Consider the following 25,759-nt stretch of genomic DNA (forward strand, 5'->3'; position numbering starts at 1 on the left):
CCAACCCTACCTGTCGGGATTGTGGACATGCCTCCCACCCCAACATCCTGTGTTCACCGCCCCCTGTTTGTGTCAACTGCGGACAGAAATATTCACCTTGCTCAACAGACTGTGCAGTTTATCAAAAAGAATGGAAGATAATGGAGTATAAGACCTAGGACAGGCTCATTTACACACAGGCTAAACGCAAGTATGACTGACTTCTCCCTGTGCGCATTTCATCGACGTTTGCTGCAGCAGCTTTGATGATGTAGCCATCCCTGGCGATGAGCCCCCAAGCTCAGCCAATTTTTGTGGGCCCTCCAGCCCAGTCGTCTATTCCTACCCCTCTGGTAGTTGGTGGAACACCCTCTTCTGTTGCTCCCCTGTTTTCAACATCAGGAGTAACAACCCCTCCTTCTTTGGGGATTTCAGTCCCCATCTCTGAGCCGGAGAAGTGCCCGACTCTTCCGGATCCCCTCATGCGGAAGGGATCACTTAGTGCCCTCCCTCCCTTCCACGGTTACTGCCCCTTCAGATGTCAGCGAGTGGCTGAAAAAGCCACCACCTGAGGGCCATAGGGCTTCCAGGTCTTCCTCGGTCCATGAGACTGGGTGGGAAAAGCCCACCAAGCCTGATAAACCGGACCCTATCAAAAAGAAGAAAACGCAAAAGGAGAAGGACATAGAGGCAGAAAAGGAGTTCACCACTGCACCTGAAGATGATGTGGAGCATCTAGCGTCCACTCAGGAGCTAGATGTTGCTCGACCAACAGCTTCTATGGAAGTCTACTTCGCAATTGGAGGCGGCGAGTGCTTCTAAGGCATGACCTATCTCCCCCCTCCCGGTTCTTTCATGTCTTCAGTCAGATACCATTATCCTTCAATGGAATTGCCGTGGTTTTTTCCACCACCTTGCTGAGTTGAAACAGCTTTTGTGCCACTTGTCTGGCCCTACAGGAAACCTGGTTTCCTGTTCGGTGGACCCCCTCCCTCCATGGCTACCGGGGTTACTATAAGAAATGCGTAGAATACGACAGGGTGTCTGGCGGTGTCTGTGTTTATGTTCTTGCCACTGTTCCTAGTGCCCCAGTGCCACTTCACATGGCTCTCAAGGCTGTGGCTGTTAGAATCTGGGCTGGAATGGATTTACCATCTGTTCCCTCTACCTTCTCTCGGATGACTTGGTCCCTCTTGCTGACCTAGCTACCTTGTTCGCCGAGCTCCCCCCGCCATTCCTCCTTTTGGGGGACTTTAATGCCCACCACCCTTTATGGGGTGGAGCCCAGATCTTGGGCCAGGGTAGGAACGTTGAGGCTCTCTTGGCACAGCAGGACGTTTGCCTCCTTAACATGGGTGCTCCCACATATTTTAGCTTGATTCATGACACATACTCGGCCATTGACCTCTCTCTTAGTAGCCCAGGTCTTCTTCCATACCTCAGTTGGAGGGTCCACGACAACCTCTGTGGTAGCGACCACTTTCCTATCCGGGTTACTCTTCTTCAATCCCAACCCCCCTGACCAGCTGCCACAATGGTCTCTTCGTGGAGCTGATTGGGTAGCCTACACCTCAGCTACTATGGCCATTGCTCCGCTTCCTGGTGACATTGATTTGGCAGTGGACGAGGTCACTATGGCCATTGTTTCTGCTGCCGAGGCAACTGTCCCCTGTTCTTCAAGTACCCTAAGGCGTAAGTCGGTCCTTTGGGAGTTCCAAAGTGCCCTTACAGCTTGCACCGATACCTCTCCAGGTCCAGACCGAATTCACAACCAGTTTCTTCGCCATCTTTCGGTGCACTCGCCATGTTTAATCCCATCTGGACGGAGGGCGTTTTCCCAACTCGTTGGCAGGATAGCGTTACCATCTCGGTGCTGAAACCTGGTGCAGATCCACTGGTGGTTGATAGCTATCGCCCTATCAACATTATGTCCAAACTCCTAGAACAGATGGTGAGTCGGCGTCTCATGTGGATCCTCGAAGCTCGGGGCCTCCTTGCGCAGCAACAGCGGGGCATCTGTCGGGGCCACTCAGCGATCGACAATTTAGTCTTGCTAGAGTCGGCTATTCGTACAGATTTTACTCGGCGAGAACATCTAGTTGCTGTTTTCGTTGATCTTCGGAAGGCGTACGATACCACCTGGCATCATCATATCCTTGCTACGCTGCACGAATGGGGCTTATGGGGTCCACTTCCAATTTTTCTACAGAATTTTCTCTCCAATCGCTCCTTTCGGGTTAGAGTTGGCACTTATTTTAGCTCTGCTCATATTCAGAACGGTGTCCCGCAGGGCTCGTCTCTGTGTTCCCCTCTTTTTGGTGGCGATAAACAGTCTTGGTGCTGCAGTGGGCTCATCGGTCTGTTCCTTTCTATATGCCGATGACTTTTGTCTTTATTACAGTTCCCCAAGCATCAGTGTCACTGAACGGCGGCTGCAGGGAGCTACACATAAGGCACATTTTTGGGCATCCAACCATGGTTTTCAGTTCTCAACCTCTAAGACCCGAGTGATGCATTTCTGTCATCGTCGAACGGTCCACCTCCATCCAGAGCTCTACCTTGCCAATGAACTCCTTCTCATTGAGGAGACACATCGCTTTGTTGGCATGCTGTTTGATGCTTAGCTCACTTGGACACTTCATCTTCGCGAGATTAAACAACACTGCTGGCTGCACCTCAACATCCTTTGCTGCCTCAGCCACACTGTTTGGGGGGCTGCACGAACAACCCTCCTACAGCTCTATAAGGCCTTAGTCCAGTCCCGTCTCTACTACAGGAGCGTGGTGTACGACTCAGGAGCACCTTCAACGTTGCAGATCCTCGACCCGATTCTCCATTGTGGCGTCAGACTGGCGACAGGTGCTTTCCGCACTAGTCCAGTGACTAGCCTTCTTGTAGAAGCTGGAATCCCTCCCCAACAATTCTGCCGACAACTGTTGCTTGTGTCATATATCGCCCACGTCCATGCCTCGCCCGACCACCCAAACTGCAGGCTCCTTTTTCCATCTTCTGCACTCCTCTCCCCACGACGGCGACCTAGGTCGGGTCTCCTGATCGTCGCGGTCCGTGTTCATTCCCTTCTCTCGTCACTCTAGTCCTCTCCCCTTCCGCCATCCTTCCGGCCCTCTTCTTCTACCCCTCCTTGGTCCCTCCCTTGCTTGCGGCTTTGTTTGGATTTGTCCTGCGACTCCAAGTCCTTCGTTCCACTTGCCAGTCTTCGTCAACAATTCATGGCTCTTCTTGCCTTATTTCATGATGCAGATGTAGTCTGCAGCGGTGGTTCTGTGGTCGATGGACACACTGGGTTTGCTTTCATCCATGGCAACTACGTTGAGCAGCATTCCCTGCCTTGTGGGAGCAGTGTTTTCACTGTGGAGCTGTTTGCTCTTTATCGTGCACTTGCTCCTGCCCTGGGGAGTCATTTGTCGTATGCAGTGACTTCCTGAGTGGATTGCAAGCACTCGACCAGTGTTTTTCTCGGGACCCTTCGGTGCGCGGTATTCGAGATGCTGTTTTTGCTCTCGCCGAGTGTGGTCGTTCAGTGATGTTTGTGTGGACCCCGGGCCACATCGGCATTCCAGGAAACGAACGTGTTGATCGGTTGGCCAAGCAGGCCACAACTTCGCCACCCCTGGAGCTTGGTCTCGTGGAAAGCGACCTCCGGTCAGCCCTACATTGCAAGGTCCGTGATGTCTGCAGCTCTGAATGGTCTGCCTTGAACACGCCAAATAAGCTCCGCATGGTAAAGTCGTCCACGGCCGCATGGAACTCATCCTTGAGGAGCACATGTAGGGACTCTGTTGTTTTCTGCCTTCTCCGAATTGGACATATGCGGTTGACCCACAGCTATCTCCTTCGTCGTGAGAACGTGCCCAAGTGTTACTGTGATACAGGGCTGACAGTGGTTCATCTTCTGATGGAGTGCTCCCTATTAGCCCCCTTGCGGCAGTTCTTTAATTTACCAGTTGCACTTCCTTCAATTCTAGGTGACGATGCCTCTATAGCAAATTCAGTTTTACGTTTTATCTGTGCAGCTGGGTTTTATCACTCACTCTAGTGTGGGCACTCTTGCATGATTTCTCAGGCTACACCCACTCCAGCGACGTTTAATTGTGACGTGGATACCAAAATAGTGTCTTTCATGGTTACAAGTTGTGTTGGTACCTCTATCAACGCTTTCCATCTGGAGGTTCTTCGTTTGTAGTTGAGTTGTTGACCTTTTACCTGACCCATCAACCACTTTAGCCTGTTTTACTCTAGTCAACTATTTGCTCTGCTCCTTTTAAGTGTCCTCTATTTTGTGTTATTGCGGTGTTCATTTTAGCTCTGTACCCTTTAGTGTTTCCTCCCTCTGGGTGCAGAGGTTACGTTTTTACTGTACAGGCCTTTTACAAGTATGTCTGTTTGGAACAGGGGACTGATGACCTCGATGTTTAGCCCCCATCAAACCCCGAAACCAACAAACCACCCCATGCACTGAGTGGGATGGTGATTATCTGGAGAAATAGTCAGCAAGTGTAGCGACAATATCTTGTAACTTTGTGTTTCAAGGACACTTTTTCTAAAAAAGGAAAAAAAAAGAAAAAGAAAAAGAAAAAAAAAAAAGAAAAATAGAAAAATCTAGTACACTTGTGTTCAGAATGTGCCTTGTAAGTTTGAATGTGACATAAATTAGAATTATGTTGTAAGCTGTAACCCATTTTAGTATATTCTTAATGCTCTGTTCTGTTGGTTTCTATGTATTTAATAGTACAATACTGTAAAGTCCTGGGTAAACCACAAAAATGGTAGGAGTGAAGGTAAGTTGTTGATAGGGAGCTAAAGAATATTGAAATCGTGCAAATATTTCAGACAATGTTCTTCCTTGGAGTAAATACACACATTCCAAGTGTGACTGTTCCTGTCCGAATTTATTGTTGTTTGCCTGTGCTAAACCACGAGGCGGTGAGTTGCAGGCAACCAGAGTAACAGAGCTAGGTGGCATCTCCATTCACATTTCTTGTCCTCATAGCACCTCAGTCCATTCCAATTTTTTCCAGGCCGCCATCCCGTATGGTCATTGTTATGATCTTGTTGGACCTCAAGAACAAACTTGTGTTATTAGGATTTTGCTGATCTTGCTGACACCCGTGTGTTGATCTCAAGACAAGGCAGAAAGTGAATATTTTTCTCATGGTCCTGTGGTGCTGCTTTCGTAAGTGGGTCAATCCATACCAAGTGGTTTAGCACTGGTTGCTTGACCATCTGAGAAAAATTTTATATTTGTTGGGTGAATTCCTCAATGTTTAGTAGTCACAAAAATATTTTTAAAAACAATTTATTGTGTATTATTTTGAAATGGTGGCCATATTTGTTCCAGGTCGCATGCGTTTTTTCATATTTGCAAGCATCTACATTTTTTACAATTATTCAGTAGTGGATTGTCCTAAGTCTTTCAGATAAAATACATTTCACGCTGGGCCACAATTTAACATCATTATCACTTAGCTGAATGTATTCTTTAATATACTTTAATAGTTCAAAGTTATCAGCCACAAATTGTCGTCGTCCTCGTCGTCGTCGTCGTCGTTGTTGTCGTTGTCTTCAGTCCTGAGACTGGTTTGATGTAGCTCTCCATGCTACTCTATCCTGTGGAAGCTTCTTCATCTCCCAGTACCTACAGCAACCTACATCCTTCTGAATCTGCTTAGTGTATTCATCTCTTGGTCTCCCTCTATGATTTTTACCCTCCACACTGCCCTCCAATGCTAAATTTGTGATCCCTTGATGCCTCAGAACATGTCTTACCAACTGGTCCCTTCTTCTTGCCAAGTTTTGCCCCAAACTCCTCCTCCTCCTCCTCCTCCTCCTCCTCAATTCTATTCAATACCTCCTCATTAGTTATGTGATCTACCCATCTAATCTTCAGCATTCTTCTGTAGCACCACATTTCGAAAGCTTCTATTCTCCTCTTGTCCAAACTATTTATCATCCATGTTTCACTTCCATACATGGCTACACTCCATACAAATACTTTCAGAAACGACTTCCTGGTAGTTAAATCTATACTCAATGTTAACAAATTTCTGTTCTTCAGAAACGCTTTCCTTGCCATTGCCAATCTACCTTTTATATCCTCTCTACCTCGACCATCATCAGTTATTTTGCTCTCCAAATTGCAAAACTCCTTTACTGCTTTAAGTGTCTCATTTCCTAACCCAATTCCCTCCGCATCACCCGATTTAATTTGACTACATTCCATTATCCTCGTTTTGCTTTTGTTAATGTTCATCTTATATCCTCCTTTCAAGACACTGTCCATTCCGTTCAACTGCTCTTCCAAGTCCTTTGCCGTCTCTGACAGAATTACAATGTCATCGGCGAACCTCAAAGTTTTTACTTCGTCTCCATGAATTTTAATACCTACTCCGAATTTTTCTTTTGTTTCCTTTACTGCTTGCTCAATATACAGATTGAATAGCATCGGGGAGAGGCTACAACCCTGTCTCACTCCCTTCCGAACCACTGCTTCCCTTTCATATCACTCGACTCTTATAACTGCCATCTGCTTCTGTACAAATTGTAAATAGCCTTTCGCTCCATGTATTTTACCCCTGCCACTTTCAGAATTTGAAAGAGAGTATTCCAATCAACATTGTCAAAAGCTTTCTCTAAGTCTTCAAATGTTAGAAATGTAGGTTTGCCTTTCCTTAATCTTTCTTCTAAGATAAGTCGTAGGATCAGTATTGCCTCACGTGTTCCAGCATTTCTACGGAATCCAAACTGATCTTCCCCAAGGTCGGCTTCTATCAGCTTTCCATTCGTCTGTAAAGAATTCGCGTTGGAACTTCGCAGCTATGACTTATTAAACTGATAGTTCGGTAATCTTCACAACTGTCAACACCTGCTTTCTTTGGGATTGGAATTATTATATTCTTCTTGAAGTCTGAGGGTATTTCGCCTGTCTCACACATCTTGCTCACCAGATGGTAGAGTTTTGTCAGGACTGGCTCTCCCAAGTGTGTCAGTAGTTCTAATGGAATGTTGTGTACTCCAGGGCCCTTGTTTTGTCTCAGGTCTTTCAGTGCTCTGTCAAACTCTTCACGCAGTATCATATCTCCCATTTCATCTTCATCTACATCCTCTTCCATTTCCATAATATTGTCCTTAAGTACATCACCCAAATGGTATGTAACAATATACCACACAGTATGGTAGTAAAGGAGTTTTTTAACACATCTGTGCTTTTTAAATGTAATTAAAGTGTTACTCAGCCAATACATTTTGGTAAAATATTTTGAAAGGGTCATGCTTCAAACTGCACGATGCTCTGTTATTCAATAAAATTTTTCGTAGTAAGTCATATTGTGTGATGTAGATGCAACTTTTACTGAGTGTAATACAGGTACTAGAACTCCTGTAGGTAAAAAATACACATGGTTCAGTAGATTTTGCTTCAGGGAGGTTCTGGTTTAACTTGATAATGTGAATGTATTGCATCTGTGTTGATTACATAAATAAGTTTGTGAGTCCTGTGTTAGAAGATTTTTAAAGGCTAATTAAAGTGTGGAGAATTGCAGTTTCAAGTGCAAATAGTAAGAAATATAAATAGAAACATCAGAATTAGTGTTTGAATATCAGATACAGATAATCTGTGTACAAGAAAGAAAGTGTTACTGCAACAGGAAGCAAGGCTGATAAAAACACATGTGGCAAAAGCCCTTGTATGTTTGAAACCAACAATGCTGGTAGTGCCAAACTATGAAATGAGGGAAGGAAAGCTTTAAGGAGGGTGGGTAATTTTCTAGACTCTAGCTTTGACTTTCACAAAAGATATTGCAGTGTTCTAGTTACTAGCTGTGGCAGTAAACACATCAAAGATAATATTGAAACTGTACTTAGATTAAAATAGCAGTTACTGTGTTATCTTTATTGTGGGTATATGTACAGCCATGTCAGGCAGGTAGGTTTTGAATGGAGGGGCACACAGTTCCCAGTGAGTTAAAAGCTGGATGTTGGCTGGGTGCAGACAGACAGGCTAGTATTCTATAGTGACCCAACAGGCAAGCAGAAGTGTCATTTTTGTATCACAGTATGGTGCTCCTGTGAAAGCTACGGCTACACAAATTAAGTAAAGCTACAATTTTTATAAAGTTCTACTTTTTGTGTAAGAAAATAACTGTAGGCTAGGTAGGAGTGTTGATGAATGTGATGATAAAAATCTCATAATCAGCTTCACTGATTTTTCTTCCACATAATCTTGTTTGTGTCATTGATATCCAATGAGATTCTTACATATGCCTTCCATTTTATGCTGTTGCCCAGTGATTTATTTTTAGAAAAGAGAAATGTACCAAACTAACCAATTAAGTCCTTACATTTTGGTCTGTTCATGCATGTAATAGTATCACAATATACTATTTTAATAGAAGCTTAGAATTTAATTGTATGTGGCAGGTAACGGTTGTCTATGGATGGTTCCCATAATGCTGAGTACGTCTCGGAATCCACATGACGTTGCTTTCAGCACTGTATTAGAGACACGCTCAGCTAACATCACTCTTCAAAATGTGTCTGCTTCAGACTGGGTTAAAGTTAACCCTGGTACTGTTGGGTACTACCGTACACAATACCCACCAGATATGCTGGAACTGTTTGTACCTGCTATCCAGAACAAATCTCTGCCACCTCTGGATAGACTTGGATTACTAGATGACCTCTTTGCAATGGTTTGTGCAATTTTCTTTTTGTTAATACTACATAATATAGCACGGTGTTAAGGCATAGACTTAATTATAAACGCTATTCAGTGGTAATAATTAGGAAAAAATTACTTGGAGAAATGCATGGTGCACACTGTGCTGTCTTACAATATATTTATTCAGTACCGGTTTCAGTCATGTACTTCTTCACAGTGGAAAAATCTATTGTGACAACTTTATACGGCATACATGCTATTTAACAAGAAAAGTATACACGATTGCTGACTTGAAAACATAAGAAAATAATAGTGCATAAATCTTTTGTAAGACAGCACTGTGTGTGTGTGTGTGTGTGTGTGTGTGTGTGTGGTGTGTGTGTGTGTGTGTGTGTGTGTGTGTGTGAGAGAGAGAGAGAGAGAGAGAGAGAGAGAGAGATATGCATTTCTCCAAGTATATTGATGCTGTTAACAGTTACCTGAAAAAAAAAAAAATGGGGGAAAAATGATTTGTTCTTGTTTCTTTGCAGATTTGCGTAACTAGTTTGTTTATGTGTTGCCAAAGGAAATGGCATTTAAATGAATTGCTTAACAATATTATGATGTTTATTTTCTTGTAATAGCATTGTCTTTAGGGACGTAAGTTAGTAACAGTTTCGTCAGTCTTCAACTTTTGTAGTTTTATACTGTTGACTTGGGCAACTGCTAATAAAAACATATGGAACTCGGTGGTTGTGGCTGTGTCACAGAACTATTTACATTTATAGGTCTCTCTTTATCCAAAAAATTGTCGATGTTTCTTGGCGTAGTCTTCAGTTTACGAAGTCTGTTAAAAAATAAACGTCCAGATATAATAGTTAGTGTTCAACAGCCAAGTGTGCAAATTTAACTGATAATGACAATAACTAATTAATAGCGACTTGAAAATGTGCCATCTATTACTTGGTGAAATTAGCCTCTGTTTTGAGTGGAATTAGCATATATTTTTTGGGCATAATGAGTATCTGTTTCTGGCAAAACAAGTTCTGTTTATTTATATATTTATTTATTTTGAAGTTTTCTGCTCTGTGTGTCTTAACACAAAATTTATAGAAAAATAATTATTCGAGATAGAGTAATAATTAAAGAAAATAAAAGTTTTCATACCTACAATAACAGCTTTCAAAATGGAATATTTGATTCTGCAAATAATTCAACAGTAGAACCCCTCTAATTCGACCTTGGATGGTCCGTCACTCCGGTTAGTCTGACCATGCTCAAGTTCGCGAGCCTGTGACGACAATGTCACTGGCTGGACACCTGTCGGGCCATTGCTGCAGTGTCTATCACTGTGCATATTTTATACTGTACGTTATTGTTGGGATTAAACCATCGGTGTTTGCTTTATTCCATGTTCTCTACAGTTCTTATTACTGTAGATTCATTGTATGTACAGTTGTCTGTTTTTTAACGTGTCTGGATTCAAACGTAAAAACGTAACTCTTTCACTAAATGAAAAATTAGCAGTGCTACAAAGACTGGACGAAGGAGAATTGCTCCAAAAAATTGCAAACGAACTGATTGTAGGTGTTACGACAATTAAGGAGTGGAGAAAGAATCGGAAAGACATTGAATCCAATACAGTTACAATTGATGGTGGAAACACTCTGAAGAACCAAAAAAACATTAAAAAAGCCTAAACTTGAACTGCTTGATAACGCATTGTGGATGTGGTTTTGTCAACAAAGAAGGAAAGAAACTCCAATATCACAGCCAATTCTCGAAGAAAAAGTGATAGTTTTGCACAAAAAACTGGATGCCGAAACTAAATTTGTTGCCAGTGAAGGCTGTATTGATCATTGGAAAATACCTCATGGTGTCCGATTATTTGTTTCTATTTTCAGTGAAAAACTATCTGCCGATGCCGCAGCTACTAAGGAGTTTTCTGTTAAGTTTGCAATTTTTTGTAGCAATTCTCCTTTGTCCAGTCTTTGTAGCACTGCTAATTTTTCATTTAGTGAAAGAGTTACGTGTTTACGTTTGAATCCAGACACGTTAAAAAACATTTTAGAAGAATATGAACTGTTACCCTGTGAAGTGTATAACATCAACAAGACAGGGCTGAACTTCAAAATGTTGCCACAAAAAGAGAAAAAGAGAGAGAGAGAGAGAGAGAGAGAGAGAGAGGGGGGGGGGGGGGGGGGGGATGCTCGCAGCTTCAAATGAATCCGTGGTAGGAACGAAACTTATTAAAGATAGAATAACAGTCATTCCTTGTAGCAATGCAGATAGTACCCACAAGCTCCCCTTGTTCGTCATTGGGAAATCTAAGAAGCCAAGGGCATTCAAAAATATAAACTTATCTTCCTTGCCGGTTTATTATCGTAATAAAAAAATCTGTTTGGATGGACTGCAACACTTTTAAATCCTGGTTTTTCGACGAGTTTGTTCCGTCGGTCGAAAAAGACTTGAGGCAAAAAAATCTGCCTGTTCGTGCTCTACTGCTGCTGGATAACGCACCATCACATCCATCTGAGGAAGATTTGGTGAAAAGGGACATGGAAGCTCTCTTTCTGCCTCCTCATGTGACCTCACTCATCCAACCAATGGATCAGGGCATTCTAGAATGGTTAAAAAGGCGATATCACAGAAAGTATATCAGCTCAATCTTGGAAAATTCTCTAGGTGGTCATAACTTATTTGAGGCATCGAAATCCCTGAACATCAAAGATGCTAGTTACACAATTGCTGCAGCATGGGATGAACTGAAACCTGACGCACTGCGGATATCGAGGCGTAAGCTTTGGCCACAAGTTATGACTGAAAATGAGCATACCAAAGATGAGCAAAAGAACGACGCACTGGAAATCGATAAAGATCTACGAACTCTGGAGCCGAATGTCCCTGCCAATGAAGTTAAGAGTGGATGAACGAATGTGACAAAGACTGACACACTTTAGAAGAGCTTAATGATGACCAGATTGCTGCCGCTGTTAGCCAGGAAACTGTGAATGAAGACTAGGATGGCGAATACGAACCCCCCACTCGGATTTCACACAAAAATGCAAAAAATGCTTTTGACATTGCCCTTCATTACATCGAGCAGAATCCAACTTCAACTCCAATGGACATTTTGTGGATAAAAAAATGGAGGGACACTGCAGTTAAATCTAGAATAACATCTGCTAAACAAAAATGTACCACAGACTTTTTTTCCAAGTAAGTTGTTTTCAAATTGGTTCAAATGGCTCTGAGCACTATGGGACTTAACATCTGAGGTCGTTAGTCCCCTAGAACTTAGAACTACTAAAACCTAACTAACCTAAGGACATCACACACATCCATGCCCGAGGCCAGGATTCGATCGTGCGACCGTGGTGGTCGCGCGGTTCCAGATTGAAGCGCCTAGAACCGGCCACACCGGTTGGCAGTTTGTTTTCGTTTTTAACTGTAAAAACAATGCATACAGTATAATCATTTCTTAATTTATGCATAGATTAGTTTATTTCTTTGTAAAAATTTTCTTTTTACATACAGTGCTATAAACATTTTTTAGTTTACACTATATATCGTTCATATGTTGTTAAGTACAGTAAAGTACTGTAATTTGTTTGTCGTTTTTCCTTTTAAAACCAATACATATTATAGTACGTGTATACGTTATTTAGTTAATATATTGTTTAACACTGTGTAAAAAACATATTTTTATTTTACTGTAGACGTCTTTTAGTTCTTAAATATATAAATGTTTTTACTAAATGTCTTTTTATATTTTTTGCAATAAATATTAGATTTTTTGGATAATCTGACCTTTTTTCGTTCCGACCATGGTCCCAGTCCCTAAGGTGACGGATTAGAGGGGTTCTACTGTATCTTTGTAGAACTCTTCACCAGGTTTTGAAAAGTTCAATAAAAGTTGTTTAATTCTTCCTTTGGTATAACACATACAGAATTGGAAATAAACATAAAGGCAGGGTTCCACGAAAATAATAATACAATATCTGAAGCATGCATGTATCATATTTACTGTGAAAGTAGTAGATACATAAAAGACATAATCATGACGGAATTACATAGTTTCTTTCATAACAAGAGTAACATAACAAGGCATGTGCATTTCCTCAATGGAAATTGTTGTAAAGGCACGAACTGTCCTGTTGAGTTACTGCATTGTTCGTACTCCGTCTTAACCTCTGTTCTTTCTAATTACCTCAAAATTCTCTTCGGCATTGATTTTGTTGTGGTTTGTAGTTGCTGCAGTGAAATTGCCTCCCATTCTGCTTGTGTTGCTCTTTTCAGGTCACATAATGTCTCTTAATTAAAGACATCAACCATTTCCCTAAATCACCTGAAATCCATGCCCATCCCACTCCCACCACACATCTTCCTTGTCACCATTAATGCCACCTCCTTCTACATCACGATTCCCCATGTATGTTGTCTGTCTGCTGAACATATCCTCAGTTAGTGCCCACCTGATTCAAAGCCTAAGGCATCCTTGCTACTCACCTTAATCAACTTTATACTTATCAACAACTGCTTCCCCCCCCAGGGGGCTCGCGGTTCTTTCGTGAGTACGTGCGTGGCGAGCACGGGGCCCCGAGCTATTGCAGCCTTCCTTCTTTTTCCGGGCTGCATTTCCTTTCCCTTCCCCTCCTTTCCTGTCCTTCATCCTTCCCTCCGACCTCTCCTCTCCCTCTCTTGGTGTCCCTACTTATGGTGTCCTTCCTTATGTTGGCCCTGCTATTCTCCTGGTTCTGTTGACCTTGCAATTCGGCCTTTTCTGTAATTCCTTCATCCTTTTGGTATTCTCTGGTCCCCTCTGGGGTTTGACCTCCATCACTAAATTTTCTTCCGTAGTGTGAGCCATTTGGGGAAGAGCACCTTACCTAGTGTCTCCGGCGTGTGCCATCATCATTGATTCCATCGTTTCCTTTACGTCGTTGTTTGACGCTAGGGTCCATAGCCAGCACGGTAGCCAGCCCGTGTGGTGGGGTCGCTATGTACCCTTTTGGTTGAGCCCCCTGAAAACACAGGGATCACACGTCTGATACCTGAGCTGTGACCTCCTCATGTAAGCCTAGGAGTGGTTGCTTGTCGTCCTGGAGCATCGGAACTCCCAGCAATGGCCGCCGTGCCAGACGGCCCTTGCTGTGGCTGGGTGGCGCCCATGAGGAGAGCCCCTGATCGGAGTGGGTGGTATCAGGGCGGACACTATGCTCATGAAACGCATAAGAGTCCACAACTCTGGCCGTTCTCCGGCCGTCTCTTTGACTGGAAAAGATTCTTCACGTGCTGCTTCCTCTGCCCCTTCCGCCTTCCCTTCCGTGGCTACCCCCTGGGAGGAGGGCCAGGCTCGTCGGCTGGGGGCGAAACCTTTCCCTCGCTATCTGGTTTGCGCCAGAACTGATGGGGATACTTTTACTCATACGAAACCTATGTTTTTTGTTGAACACATCGAAGACAAGTTTGGCGAGGTGGATTCTATCAGCAAGATGCGGTCTGGGTCGCTGTTGATTAAAACCGCTTCAGCTACCCAGTCTGCAGCTCTCCGTGCCTGTACCCATCTTGGTACGATTCCTGTGTCAATTACCCCACACCAGTCCTTGAACATGGTGCAAGGTGTAATTTTCCATAGAGACCTCCTCCTTCAATCTGATGAGGAACTTCGGGACAATCTAAGCCGGCGGGGGGTTCACTTTGTTCGGCGGGTTCAGAGGGGTCCGAAGGACAACCGCGTTGACACTGGTGCCTTTATCTTGGCCTTTGAAGGGGACACCCTCCCTGAGAAGGTCAAGATTATGGTCTATCGGTGTGACGTGAAGCCATACATCCCACCACCTATGCGATGTTTCAAGTGTTTGCGTTTTGGCCACATGTCTTCGCGCTGTTCGCAGGCCCCCCTCTGTGGTGACTGTGGACATCCGTTCCATGAGGGAAGTTCCTGTGTTCCCCCTCCTGTGTGCGTAAATTGTCGTGGAAATCATTCTTCACGGTCACTGGATTGCCCAGTGTATCAGAAAGAGAAAAAGATACAGGAGTATAAGACTCTTGATCGTCTCACCTATACCGAGGCCCGTAAAAAGTATACACGCCTTCATCCAGTGACCCTGACAACTAGTTATGCTTCAGCAGTATCTTCACCCCCTCCTCCTCATTCCTTACCCCAGTCCCAAACCCCTTTCCTCCGCCCTCCCCCTGCGGTTCCCACACCATCCCCCCCGGGCACCGCTTCCTCTCCCCGGCTGGAGAAGTGTCCTGCTTCTTCGGCGTCTGCCGGTCATGGGCGCCCCTCGCGGGATCCCCCTTCCCGGCACCTTCCAGGCCAAAGGTCTCCTGCCACGCGGCCACCACGAGAACCACGGTCTGCGGGCCCTCAGATCGCCCGCTCTCTTTCTGTTCCCGATCTTGCTGTGGCTGGCTCCATTTTGTTGCACAGCCCTCCACGATCCCAAACAGAAAGAAAGAAGAAGCACAAGTCCCGGGACAAGGAGTCTCTGGTATCGCCAGAGGTCTCGTCCCCATCTTCACAACCTAACTCTGACCTGTTATTCATGGATGTCGCCCCCTCCTTGTCGGTGACGGGTGGTGACCCACCGGCATGACTGACATTAGCCTGTTCACCCCCCAATTGACTCATCGTTCTTTGGCTATCCAGTGGAACTGTAATGGCTATTACCGTCACCTACCGGAGTTGCAATCCCTTCTTTCGTTTTACTCTGCGGCTTGTGTGGTTCTACAAGAAACTCATTTTACTGGTGGTCACTCACCAACCCTCCGTGGCTTCCGTGCTTTCTGTCGAAATCGGGTCGGCCCCCTACGGGCGTCTGGTGGAGTTTGCACGTTGGTCCGAACGGACATTGCCAGCACGTGGATTCCTCTCCAAACTACATTGGAAGCAGTTGCTGTTAGGATCCACCTGGACTCTGGAGTCACAATTTGCAATCTGTATCTCCCTCCTGACAGAACTCCTACACCTGCCTCCTTAAGTGCCCTCCTTCAGCAACTTCCTCCTCCCTTCCTTATACTTGGCGATTTTAATGCACATCATCCCTTGTGGGGCAGTGCATTTCCATCTAGTCGGGGTCATCTCATTGACCAGTTTATTACCGACCACGACTTGTGCCTTCTTAACGATGGCTCCCCAACCCATTTCAGTGCCGGTCATGGTAGCTTTTCTGCCATTGATCTTTCTCTCTCTTCTCCCTCCCTCCTCCCTTCCCTAAAATGGTCACCGCACGACGACCTTTGCGATAGTGACCACTTCCCGTTGATTCTCTCGCTCCCTTCCCGCTCCCCCATGGACAGATCACCTCGTTGGTCCTTCCAACGTGCCAATTGGCCTCTGTATACTGCACAGGTCGTTTTTTCTCCCTCATTGTCGGATGGTATTGATGATGTCATACGTGACATGTCTGACGCGATTGTTCACGCTGCTAGCCTTGCTATCCCGCGCTCATCTGGACCATTTCGCCGCCGGCAGGTCCCTTGGTGGAGTTCCGACATTGCCGTTGCCATCCGTGATCGCCGCCGAGCTTTGCAACACCTTAAGAGGCATCCATCCGTTGCCAATCTTATTACCTTTAAACGCCTTCGCGCAAGGGCCCGTTACTTAATCAAACGGAGCAAACGGATGTGTTGGGAACGCTTTGTTTCTTCCCTCGGTTCTGCTGTCCCTCTGTCGCGGGTATGGGCTACACTTCGCTCTCTCCAAGGTTGCCATCGGCAGTCTACCCTCCCGGGTCTTCACCTCCCGGATGGCCTTTGCACGGACCCGTTGATTCTCGCGGAACACCTTGCGACCCATTTTGCAACAGCGTCGGCATCAGCCTCCTATCCGGCTGCTTTCCTTCCCCAGAAACAGCGGGCCGAAGCTTCCGCCTTATGTTTTACCCCCAGCCAGTCAGAATCATACAACGACGCTTTTACTGAATGGGAACTTCTTTCCGCACTCTCCTCTTCTCATGATACGGCCCCTGGCCCAGACTTCATTCATAACCAACTGCTTCAACATCTCAGTGCTCCACAACAGCGACATCTTCTCCGGGTATTTAACCGTATTTGGCTCCAGGGTGACTTCCCTTCTCAATGGAGGGATAGCATCGTGGTTCCCGTCATTAAGCCCGGTAAGAACCCCCTGTTCGTCGACAGCTATCGGCCAATTAGTCTGACGAACGTTGTTTGTAAGTTACTTGAACGGATGGTAGCCCGTCGGCTCACTTGGGTCCTCGAATCTCGGCGTCTGTTGTCCCCTTACCAGTGTGGCTTCCGAGAGGGACGGTCTCCGATCGATCATTTACTTCGCTTGGAATCCACAGTTCGGCAGGCCTTTTCCCAGCGCCGCCATTTGGTTGCTGTATTTTTCGACCTTCGCAAGGCCTATGATACGGCTTGGCGCCATCATATTTTACTTACACTTCATGAGTGGGGTCTTCGGGGCCCACTCCCGATTTTTATCCGCCAGTTCTTGTTTCATCGTTCGTTTAGGGTTAGGGTTGGTACAGTTTTAAGTTCTCCGCGAACCCAGGAGAATGGCATCCCTCAGGGTTCCGTATTGAGTGTACTTCTGTTCCTCATTGCTATAGATGGACTTGTGGCCTCCGTCGGTCCTTTGGTCACTCCTGCTCTGTATGTGGATGATTTCTGCATTTGGGTTAGTTCCTCTTCGATGGCCGCTGCAGAGCGTCAGCTCCAGGGTGCTATACGGCGTGCCTCTGCATGGACCATCTCACACGGATTTCAGTTTTCTCCTTTAAAATCGCGAGTGGTCCACTTTTGTCGCCGTGTGACAGTCCACCCCAATCCAGAGCTCTATCTCAATGCACAACGATTACCTGTGGTCCCACAGTTTCGTTTCCTTGGCCTTCTTTTCGACAACAAGCTCACTTGGCTGCCCCATATCAGACGCCTGAAGATAGGATGTTTCCGTAAACTAAATGTCCTTCGCTTCCTTGCCCACACCTCTTGGGGTGCTGACCGTTCCACTCTCCTCCACCTTTATCGGGCCTTAGTGTTGTCTCGCTTGGACTATGGTTGTCAAGTTTACGGTTCAGCTGCCCCTTCTACATTGCACCTCTTGGATCCGGTCCACCATCGTGGTATCCGTTTGGCCATCGGTGCCTTCCCGACTAGCCCTGTAGATAGTCTCCTGGTTGAGGCTGGGATCCCCCCCCTTTCCGTTCGGCGCTCCCAGCTTCTGGTTTCGTATGCAATCGCTGTCCGTTCCTCTCCCACTCATCCTTCCTATTCTATCCTGTTCCCTGCCCAAGGAAGTCGCCCACCTGACTCCCGCCCTCGGGCGGGTTTACCGGTTGGGCTCCGCCTAGCGTCTCTTCGCCGTGATTTTCAGCTTCCTTCCTTTTCCTGTATCTCACGTTCCCTCCCCAACACACCTCCTTGGTTAGTTCCTCGGCCCCGAGTTCGGATGGATCTCTGCCGAGGTCCGAAAGATTCCGTTCCCCCGATGGTGTTCCGTTGTTTTTTCCGCCGCATTTTATCTGAGTTTCGGGATGCTGTTGTGTTTTACACTGATGGCTCTAAATCTGCTGATCGTGTGGGCTATGCCTTCACCTCCTCTGTAGGCATGGAAAATCATCTCCTGCCAAATGCATGTGGGGTGTTCACTGCGGAATTGATGGCGGTCTCCCGGGCCCTGGCCTTTATTAAACAGTCCAAGCTCAATCGCGTTTTGTTATGTACAGACTCAATGAGTGGCCTTCAGGCACTTGACCAGTGTTTCTCCCGTTATCCCTTGGTCTCCTCCATCCATGACCATCTCGCTGATCTCCACCATGCTGCTTGCTCTGTTAGCTTCCTTTGGGTCCCTGGCCATGTGGGCATCCAAGGAAATGAGCTTGCTGATCGTTTGGCTGGGGGAGCAGTCACTTACCCCCCATTCCCTGTCACCCCTCCTGTGGCGGATTTACGGCTTCATCTCAAATCCCACTTTGCGCAATCATGGGCCACATCCTGGGAGGCTACCTCCTTGTCTAATAAACTTCGTGCGATTAAGGTGACACCTGTCCCATGGCGTTCTTCCTTACGCCTCTCGCGAAAGGACTCAACCACCCTCTGTCGTCTTCGCATCGGCCATACCAGGCTGACCCATGGTTTTCTTTTGCGTGGTGAGCCACCCCCACTTTGTGGTTGTGGAGCTTTCCAGTCAGTGGCCCACATTTTGGTGGAATGCCCCCTTCTTTTAGCTCTGCGTACTAAGTACAGACTTCCCTGCACTTTACCCTTAATATTAGCAGACGATTCCCGGATGGTTGAACTGGTTCTCAGTTTCCTCCGTGAAAGTGGTTTTTATTCTCAGTTTTAAGGATTTTCATCTCCCTCTGGAGTAGGGGCAGGGCGGTGAGGGTTGGGATGTCTCCCACTGTAGGCTGTGCTTGGAGATTCCTGACTCCCCCCCCTGGCCATGTTCTATCTTTTTTCCCTTTTACTGTTTTTATCGCCTTTTAGGTTTGTTTAATCCCTTTTACAATCCGCCCTTTTACACTCTGGCGGTTGAACGCTTTTAAATAGCATGTGGTCTTGCTTGTACTGCTTCACAGGTGGGATATTTCCTCTCTTGAGTTTGCCCATTTACTGACTTCCCTCCTTGTGTTTTTATCATTGACGACACAACTGCACTTTTTTTTTAGCCTTTTACTTTTTACCTTTATCGTTTTTGACTCTTCTGAGCTGTCCCTCTGTCGGAACTGACCGTCTTTGTAACAAGGGACTGATGACCTTGCTGTTTGGTCCCTTCAACCCCAATCAACCAACCAACCAACCAACAACTGCTTCCCTTTTGAGTGGCAAACATACAAACAGGTGAGGGATATGGCCATGGGAACCAGGATGACTCCTTCCTATGCCAACCTTTTCATGGGTCACTTGGAGGGGGCTTTCCTGGGATCCATAAGCCTTCAACCCCTGATTTGGTTTAGATGTGGTGATGACATCTTTGCCATATGTATTCATGATGATGCTGACCTTTTAAAACTCCTGGAATCTCTAAATTCATTTTCCCAATTAAGTTTCGCGTTGTCCTATTTCGTTGATCTCATCCTCACCAAAGGCCAGTTACACACTTCAATCCACATTAAACCTACTAACCAACAACAGTATTTACATGTTGACAGTAGCCATCCATTTCATGTCAAACATTCCCTCCCATACAGCCTTTGGCATTAGAGGAAAACATTTGTTCGGATGCAATAAGTTACCATTCTCACCTTAACCTTCACTGGACATAATTACCCCACTAGCCTAGTTCAAAAGCATATTTACCAGGCCGTTTTATCTGATCCTGGTACTACTGACCCTTCAAAAAACAACCTCAGAGTACACCACTTGTCAATCAGTGTTACCATGGTCTTGAATGTATTGATCAGCTACTTCGACAAGGCCATATCTTAATAAAATCGTGCCCTGAAATGAGATCTGTTTTGTCTGATATTTTGCTTACCACACCTGGAACAGCCGTTCGTCGGCCTCCCAATCCCTGCAGTATCCTTGCCAGACACTGTGCTTCTTCTGCACCTATCTCCCTACTCTATGGCTCCTACCCTTGTGTGACTGTCTCTGCTGCAGGACTTGCCCATGCACCCTCCTACCACAACCTATAGCAGCCCTGTAACTGACAAAATGTATGCTATCAAAGGGAGAGCCACCTGTGAAATGAAATGTCGTATACCAGCTGTTTTGTAAAGTGTCAGCAACTTACATCTGCACAGTTAACACAAAGTTATCTGTTGGATGAATGGGCATAGGCAGAGGGTGTAAACGGGCAACAGACAATATTCTGTTGCACAGCATGCTCTGCAACATGACAGTCATAACCTTGGTGCCTGTTTCACCACATGCACCATCTGGATTCTTCCCCCCTCACACCAGTTTCTCAGAACTCCACAGTTGGGAACTAGCGTAACAGCATGTCCTTGGTTGTTGCCACCCCCCTGGCCTTAATTTATGTTAATTTCTTCTGTCTCAGCATATCTTCACAGTAACTACTCCTTCCTTAACTAAGTTTGTTTTCTACATCTTTCATTTTCTGACCTGTCTGTTTTTCACTGTCCCCGTCCCGCCTCTATTACATACAGTGCAGTTTCCTTTTCACTCTTATTAACTTGTGCACTATGTTTTAGCAGTAATCTCTGTCTTGCGTATTACCCTGTATTCCACCTTTAAGCTCTTGGGTTTTCAAATCTCATCTGGTACTGTCCCCAACATTCAGTCTTCATTTTCATCTCAGAATCAGAGTTCTGGGTGACTTTACTTTTCCAAACTCTACCCCTTTTCCTAAGCATCCCCAGTGTGTGTGTGTGTGTGTGTGTGTGTGTGTGTGTGTGTGAGAGAGAGAGAGAGAGAGAGAGAGAGAGAGTGTGTGTGTTTAACTACTATGGTACATTTTTAATTACACTCGTTTCATCAGAAATTCTAGTATGGGTGCTAAAAACCTAATTGCCTTGTTTCCACATCATCACCGCCAATTTGCCCTGCTTGAATTGGCAGCTCAATGTTTGTGATGTCAATGATTCATGTTATGTGGCACTGGTATCACCTGCAGCACAGCCAGGAGTATTTCAAGGGCACTGTTTTACATCAATCTGTTGATAAAAAGTCTTGAGGAATCTTTTCTAGGCACAAAAAATCCTGTTTTATTGTGGGTGTTGTAATGGTCACATACAAATGGTCCTATGAATGCAACTAAAATCAGCTTTTTGGTATTTTACTTGAGACAAATTAAGGAAGATATTACAAACTTCAGTGGAATTGTGAAGAAACTTCTGTAGCTGTTACTTGAGTTTTGATTGCTAAGCTGGCAATGTTTGCTGTAGTTAGTGCCTGAAACTTTTTGCTAATAAGAAGTCCTCTATGCTCTCCACCAAATGATGAACACAATATTTTTTGTGGATTATAGCACTTCACTTTAATAAATTCAAAAGTACAAATGTCAAACTCTTGCAGATTGGAATAAAACTGCACTAAAAATCAACTAACTTGTTGGGTTCATGGCTGTGGGCAATCTAGAGGAATCTTTTGTACCAACCTGGAATCCCAAACCCCTCTTCTGCTTCAGATTCATTGATGACACCTGTATGCTTTGTACCAAGGGTGGGGCACCCTAATCCACATTCTTCCAGAACCTCAGGACCTTCTCCCCATTCACTTCTCAGGTCCTCCACAGCCCAGCAAGTTTCCACCTTGGCAATGGATACATCAGTGCCTCCATCTGCATCAAATCTACCAACCACCATCAATACCTCCACTTAGACACCTGCCACTCATTCCACACTGAGAAGTCCTTCTCACACAGCCTAGCCATCCACCTAGCCATCCATGGTCATTGCATCTGTAGTGACAAGCTGTCCATCTTCAAATATGCAGAGAGGTCTCACTGAGACCTTTACAGACCCAAATTACCCTTGCAACCTTTTCTGGAACCAGATACCCTGTGCCTTGTCACTCCAGTCTCACATCATCCACTCACATACACACTATCCAGCCACAAAGGGAAGCACCTTTGTCTTGTCTCAGTGCCACCCAGGACAGGAGAAACTGAATCACATTCTCTGCCAGAGTTTAAACTACCTCTTGCTGTGCCCTGAAATGAGAAATATCCTCCTCATTATGCTCCCCACCTGTCCCACACTGGTATTCTGCTCTCCATCCAGTGTATGGAGTATCATTGTCTAGCCATACTCTACCCCTTTGCTCCTCATTCATATTCCTGCAATAGATGTAGATGCCAGACCTGTCACATACGTACTACCAGCTACTCCAGTCCTGCAACAAGCACCTCCTACCATGTCAAAGGCAGGGCTACCTGTGAAAGCAAACATGTGATTCTACAAACTAAGTTGTAACAAATGTGCTGCTTTCTATATGGGCATAACATCTAACAAACTGTAGCCGTGAGACACTTGGACTATCTACTTGCTGAGTATGTTGCCCAACATGTGTCATACTGGTGGCTGTTTCTCTGCCTATGCCATCTGGATTCTTCCCACCAACACTAAACAGATGAAATTACCATCTGCAGCCACGTCAACTATGTTAGTGTTATTCACTCACTCTCCATGTTCGAGTAGTTTCACCTACAGTCTTTTTCAGGATTTTCATTGTACTTGAACCGTGACTGGGGTTGCCAACTTTTATGAAAGAAAATAATGTATCTTATTTCAAGAAGAAGTGAAATATATTCGTTTGCTCGGGGAAACATTTTTTTGCGTGTTTCACATTAAGGAAATCTCAGCAGGCCATTACTACTTAGTGCGCAAGCTGTGAGATGTGCTGAGGGCCACTTCATACGAGTGGTAGGTTACTACTTATTTTACTGCTCCTCCTCCTCCTCCTCATCATCATCCCCTCTTCACCCCCTCGTTCACCCTCTTCCTCCCCCTTTCACCCTCTCGTTCACTCTCTTCCTCACCCTTTCACCCTCTTCCTCCTTTTCCTGCCATCCAGTGTCATTTGAAGTTTTTCCATCAGAATGACTGTAGTGCTGGCCGGAGTCACAAGATTTGCCTGGTGTGAAACTGGACATTAGCTGGGTGCCAAACAACTAGTAAACTTCCAACTCTATTCAAAGACTCGTTACTGTGACAGAAGTGCACCACCATATTGGACTCACGTTCTGTGATGAAATTCTGTAGATTTCACACATTCATTATGTAAAAACGTAATAAGAGAGAGTTATTTGTGCCAGGTGCAAGTTTGCTAGTGGGCGGCTATCTTTTATTTTGTTGCTGTGCTGGTTTTTGTGCATTTTTATGTTGCACCTAGTGAACATGCAGCACAATGTTTACAATAAGTTCACTAACTTGGATTATTGCTACCACTTGCACTCTTTTTTAATGTAGATTTTACAGTTTTCCTTAGAGACAATTGCATATTGTTTCCCATTTTGGATTCCCCATTGGTTAATATTACATACCATCTTTATAAAACATTTTATTGTGTACACTTGGACAAGTGAGTAATGAACTGTAGTCTGACAACAATCTGTTGGATGGCATCTGGCACATGCCAAAACAGCATTCCCACAGTGGCTGTCACTTCCCCATTGGTTAAGACTCCGACAGGCAGCAGACTGCCTACATGTACAGCATACATTATTGCTCACAGTCAAATATCAGTGGGTATGATTCAGCATTATAGTTGTTAAACACTATTCTGACACAGCAAATGAAGTTGTAGGTAGTGGGGAGTGGACATGGTAATTACAATGATAAATAATCACTTGCACTCCCATCACTTACTGTGAATACTTTTATTCTCGCACCGTATATACAAAATGTGTAACATAGAGCATGTACTACAGAGAACTGATCTGGCAAAGATGGAGTTGTTCTTGCTGTGGTAGGGTGGAGATATTATGGGGGGAGGTGTTAGAGCCAGTGGTTTTGTATCCCCACAAAGTGATATGTTGTGGTGGAATGTGGACAGTTTGCTGTGATTGAGAGAATTTTGTTCCAAGTTAACAATTGTAATCAGGCTATAATTAAGTAGTCTTAATAATCAGTAATTTTGAAATTTGTTTTGTGAACAGAGTAATTGGGTTTGACATCATTAATTTGTATTTATTCTTACAGTTGTGACAGTGAATATATGTTTTTCATTACATTCTTTGGTCCAGAATTCCATACATTAAAACAAATGGACCATCAGCTACTTTTATTGAGTTCAATAATTTGCTTCTCAACAGGTTCAAGCAGGACAGACTCCAACAGTAGAAGTTTTGAAGCTAATGGAAGCATTCAGTGATGAAGACAATTACACTGTATGGTCTAGCATCAGCAACTGCTTAAGCAAATTGTCAATCCTACTTTCTCACACAGATTATGAAGATCTTTTCAAGGCATATGGACGCAAGTTAATGGCCAGGGTTGGTCAGAGGCTTGGTTGGGATCCCAAAGAAAATGAAAGTAAGTAAAAAAATAATAATTTTATTATTGGCTTATATTGCTGTTATTCACTTTGTGAGGGTGCTTAACTAGATGCTATGCCTCATTTATATTCAGTACAGAAATTCTGAGAAATATTGTAAAGTGTTGTTATTTTTATATTGTTTGTCCATTCACAGTATGACCATATCGACTATCAAAACATAAGAGACTTAGGATACTTTATAGTTATGAATTCTTAAACAATGTTATCATCATACAGATAAGATTATTATCTCATTCTACTTAAAATCATGTTCTTATGTGAAACAAACTTGTTAATATGTGAAATGTTAAATTGCACTGTGGTTTGGAGTCGATACTAAACTGTTGCTCCGTCTATAAGTGGTTGTTTCAGCTAGTTCAAAAGTCAGTATAAACCCTCCAATAGGACCATGTCCAGTAAACCCACTATGCTGGTCAAACTAACCTTTGGCTTCCTGATCACTTTAAGTGGTTTTGTTTCCCAAGTTAGGTTTCCATGGTTGTACAATGAATGTTTTGCTTGACATCCACTGCATATTGAAACATTACTGCCTCATATGGTGTGACCAGTCTAATTATAGCGGCTGTCAATCTAAAATATAGTTATTCATTTCCCCAACTCAAAGCCGTTGTGTGCATCACGATTAGCCAAATGGTGATGGGTCGAACCAGGCAGTTGCAAAGTAATTACATGATGAGTATGTTTTAGGTAGTTCACCTAATTCTTTGCAAACGAAGTAATCATAAGAGAGTTGTGGGAAGGGCATCAGAAAAATCATTGTATGGGATTACATTTCATCATTGCACAGCAGACACTCAACTATCCAGCTTGTGACTATCCGACTTCCATATCATTTGGCCTACTTAATTCAGCCTACTTCATTAAGACAATAATAATACTTCATGATAAAATGAGGATTAATTTATTGAACTTAGCAGCCCTTTCCAAAGCTTTAGCAGGCAGCTGCAGGCTACAATGCTGTATGACCTTTCAATATGTTTTATGCATATTTTGTGCTTCTAGCATATCTGGAGGCACAATTCTACAATACGCACTGTATTGTTAATATTGAGTAAATTAACAGGACCACAAACCAGAAACTATAATAGACATATGTAAAGAGCAGCTCTGTGTTCTTTGTTACTTCAGTTACACATCAGACATTTAAAGTACAAGTGTTATTTTGTGCAGTCCTTTGCGTTA

At 44.4% G+C, this 25,759-nt stretch overlaps 1 protein-coding gene across 4 annotated transcripts in view; it reads left to right on the plus strand.

The window, feature by feature from the left end:
• LOC126354669 (puromycin-sensitive aminopeptidase) overlaps window positions 1–25,759 on the plus strand; it is a 141,588-nt gene that overhangs the window by 69,952 nt on the left and 45,877 nt on the right. For all 4 annotated transcript variants that reach the window (XM_050004461.1, XM_050004459.1, XM_050004458.1 and 1 more), the window contains exons 9-10: window positions 8,416–8,687; window positions 24,333–24,552. In XM_050004461.1, the coding sequence (XP_049860418.1) occupies window positions 8,416–8,687; window positions 24,333–24,552 (492 nt within the window). The remainder of the gene's footprint in view (window positions 1–8,415; window positions 8,688–24,332; window positions 24,553–25,759) is intronic.

This window comes from Schistocerca gregaria, chromosome 3, assembly GCF_023897955.1.
Source record: "Schistocerca gregaria isolate iqSchGreg1 chromosome 3, iqSchGreg1.2, whole genome shotgun sequence".
NCBI lineage: Eukaryota > Metazoa > Arthropoda > Insecta > Orthoptera > Acrididae > Schistocerca > Schistocerca gregaria.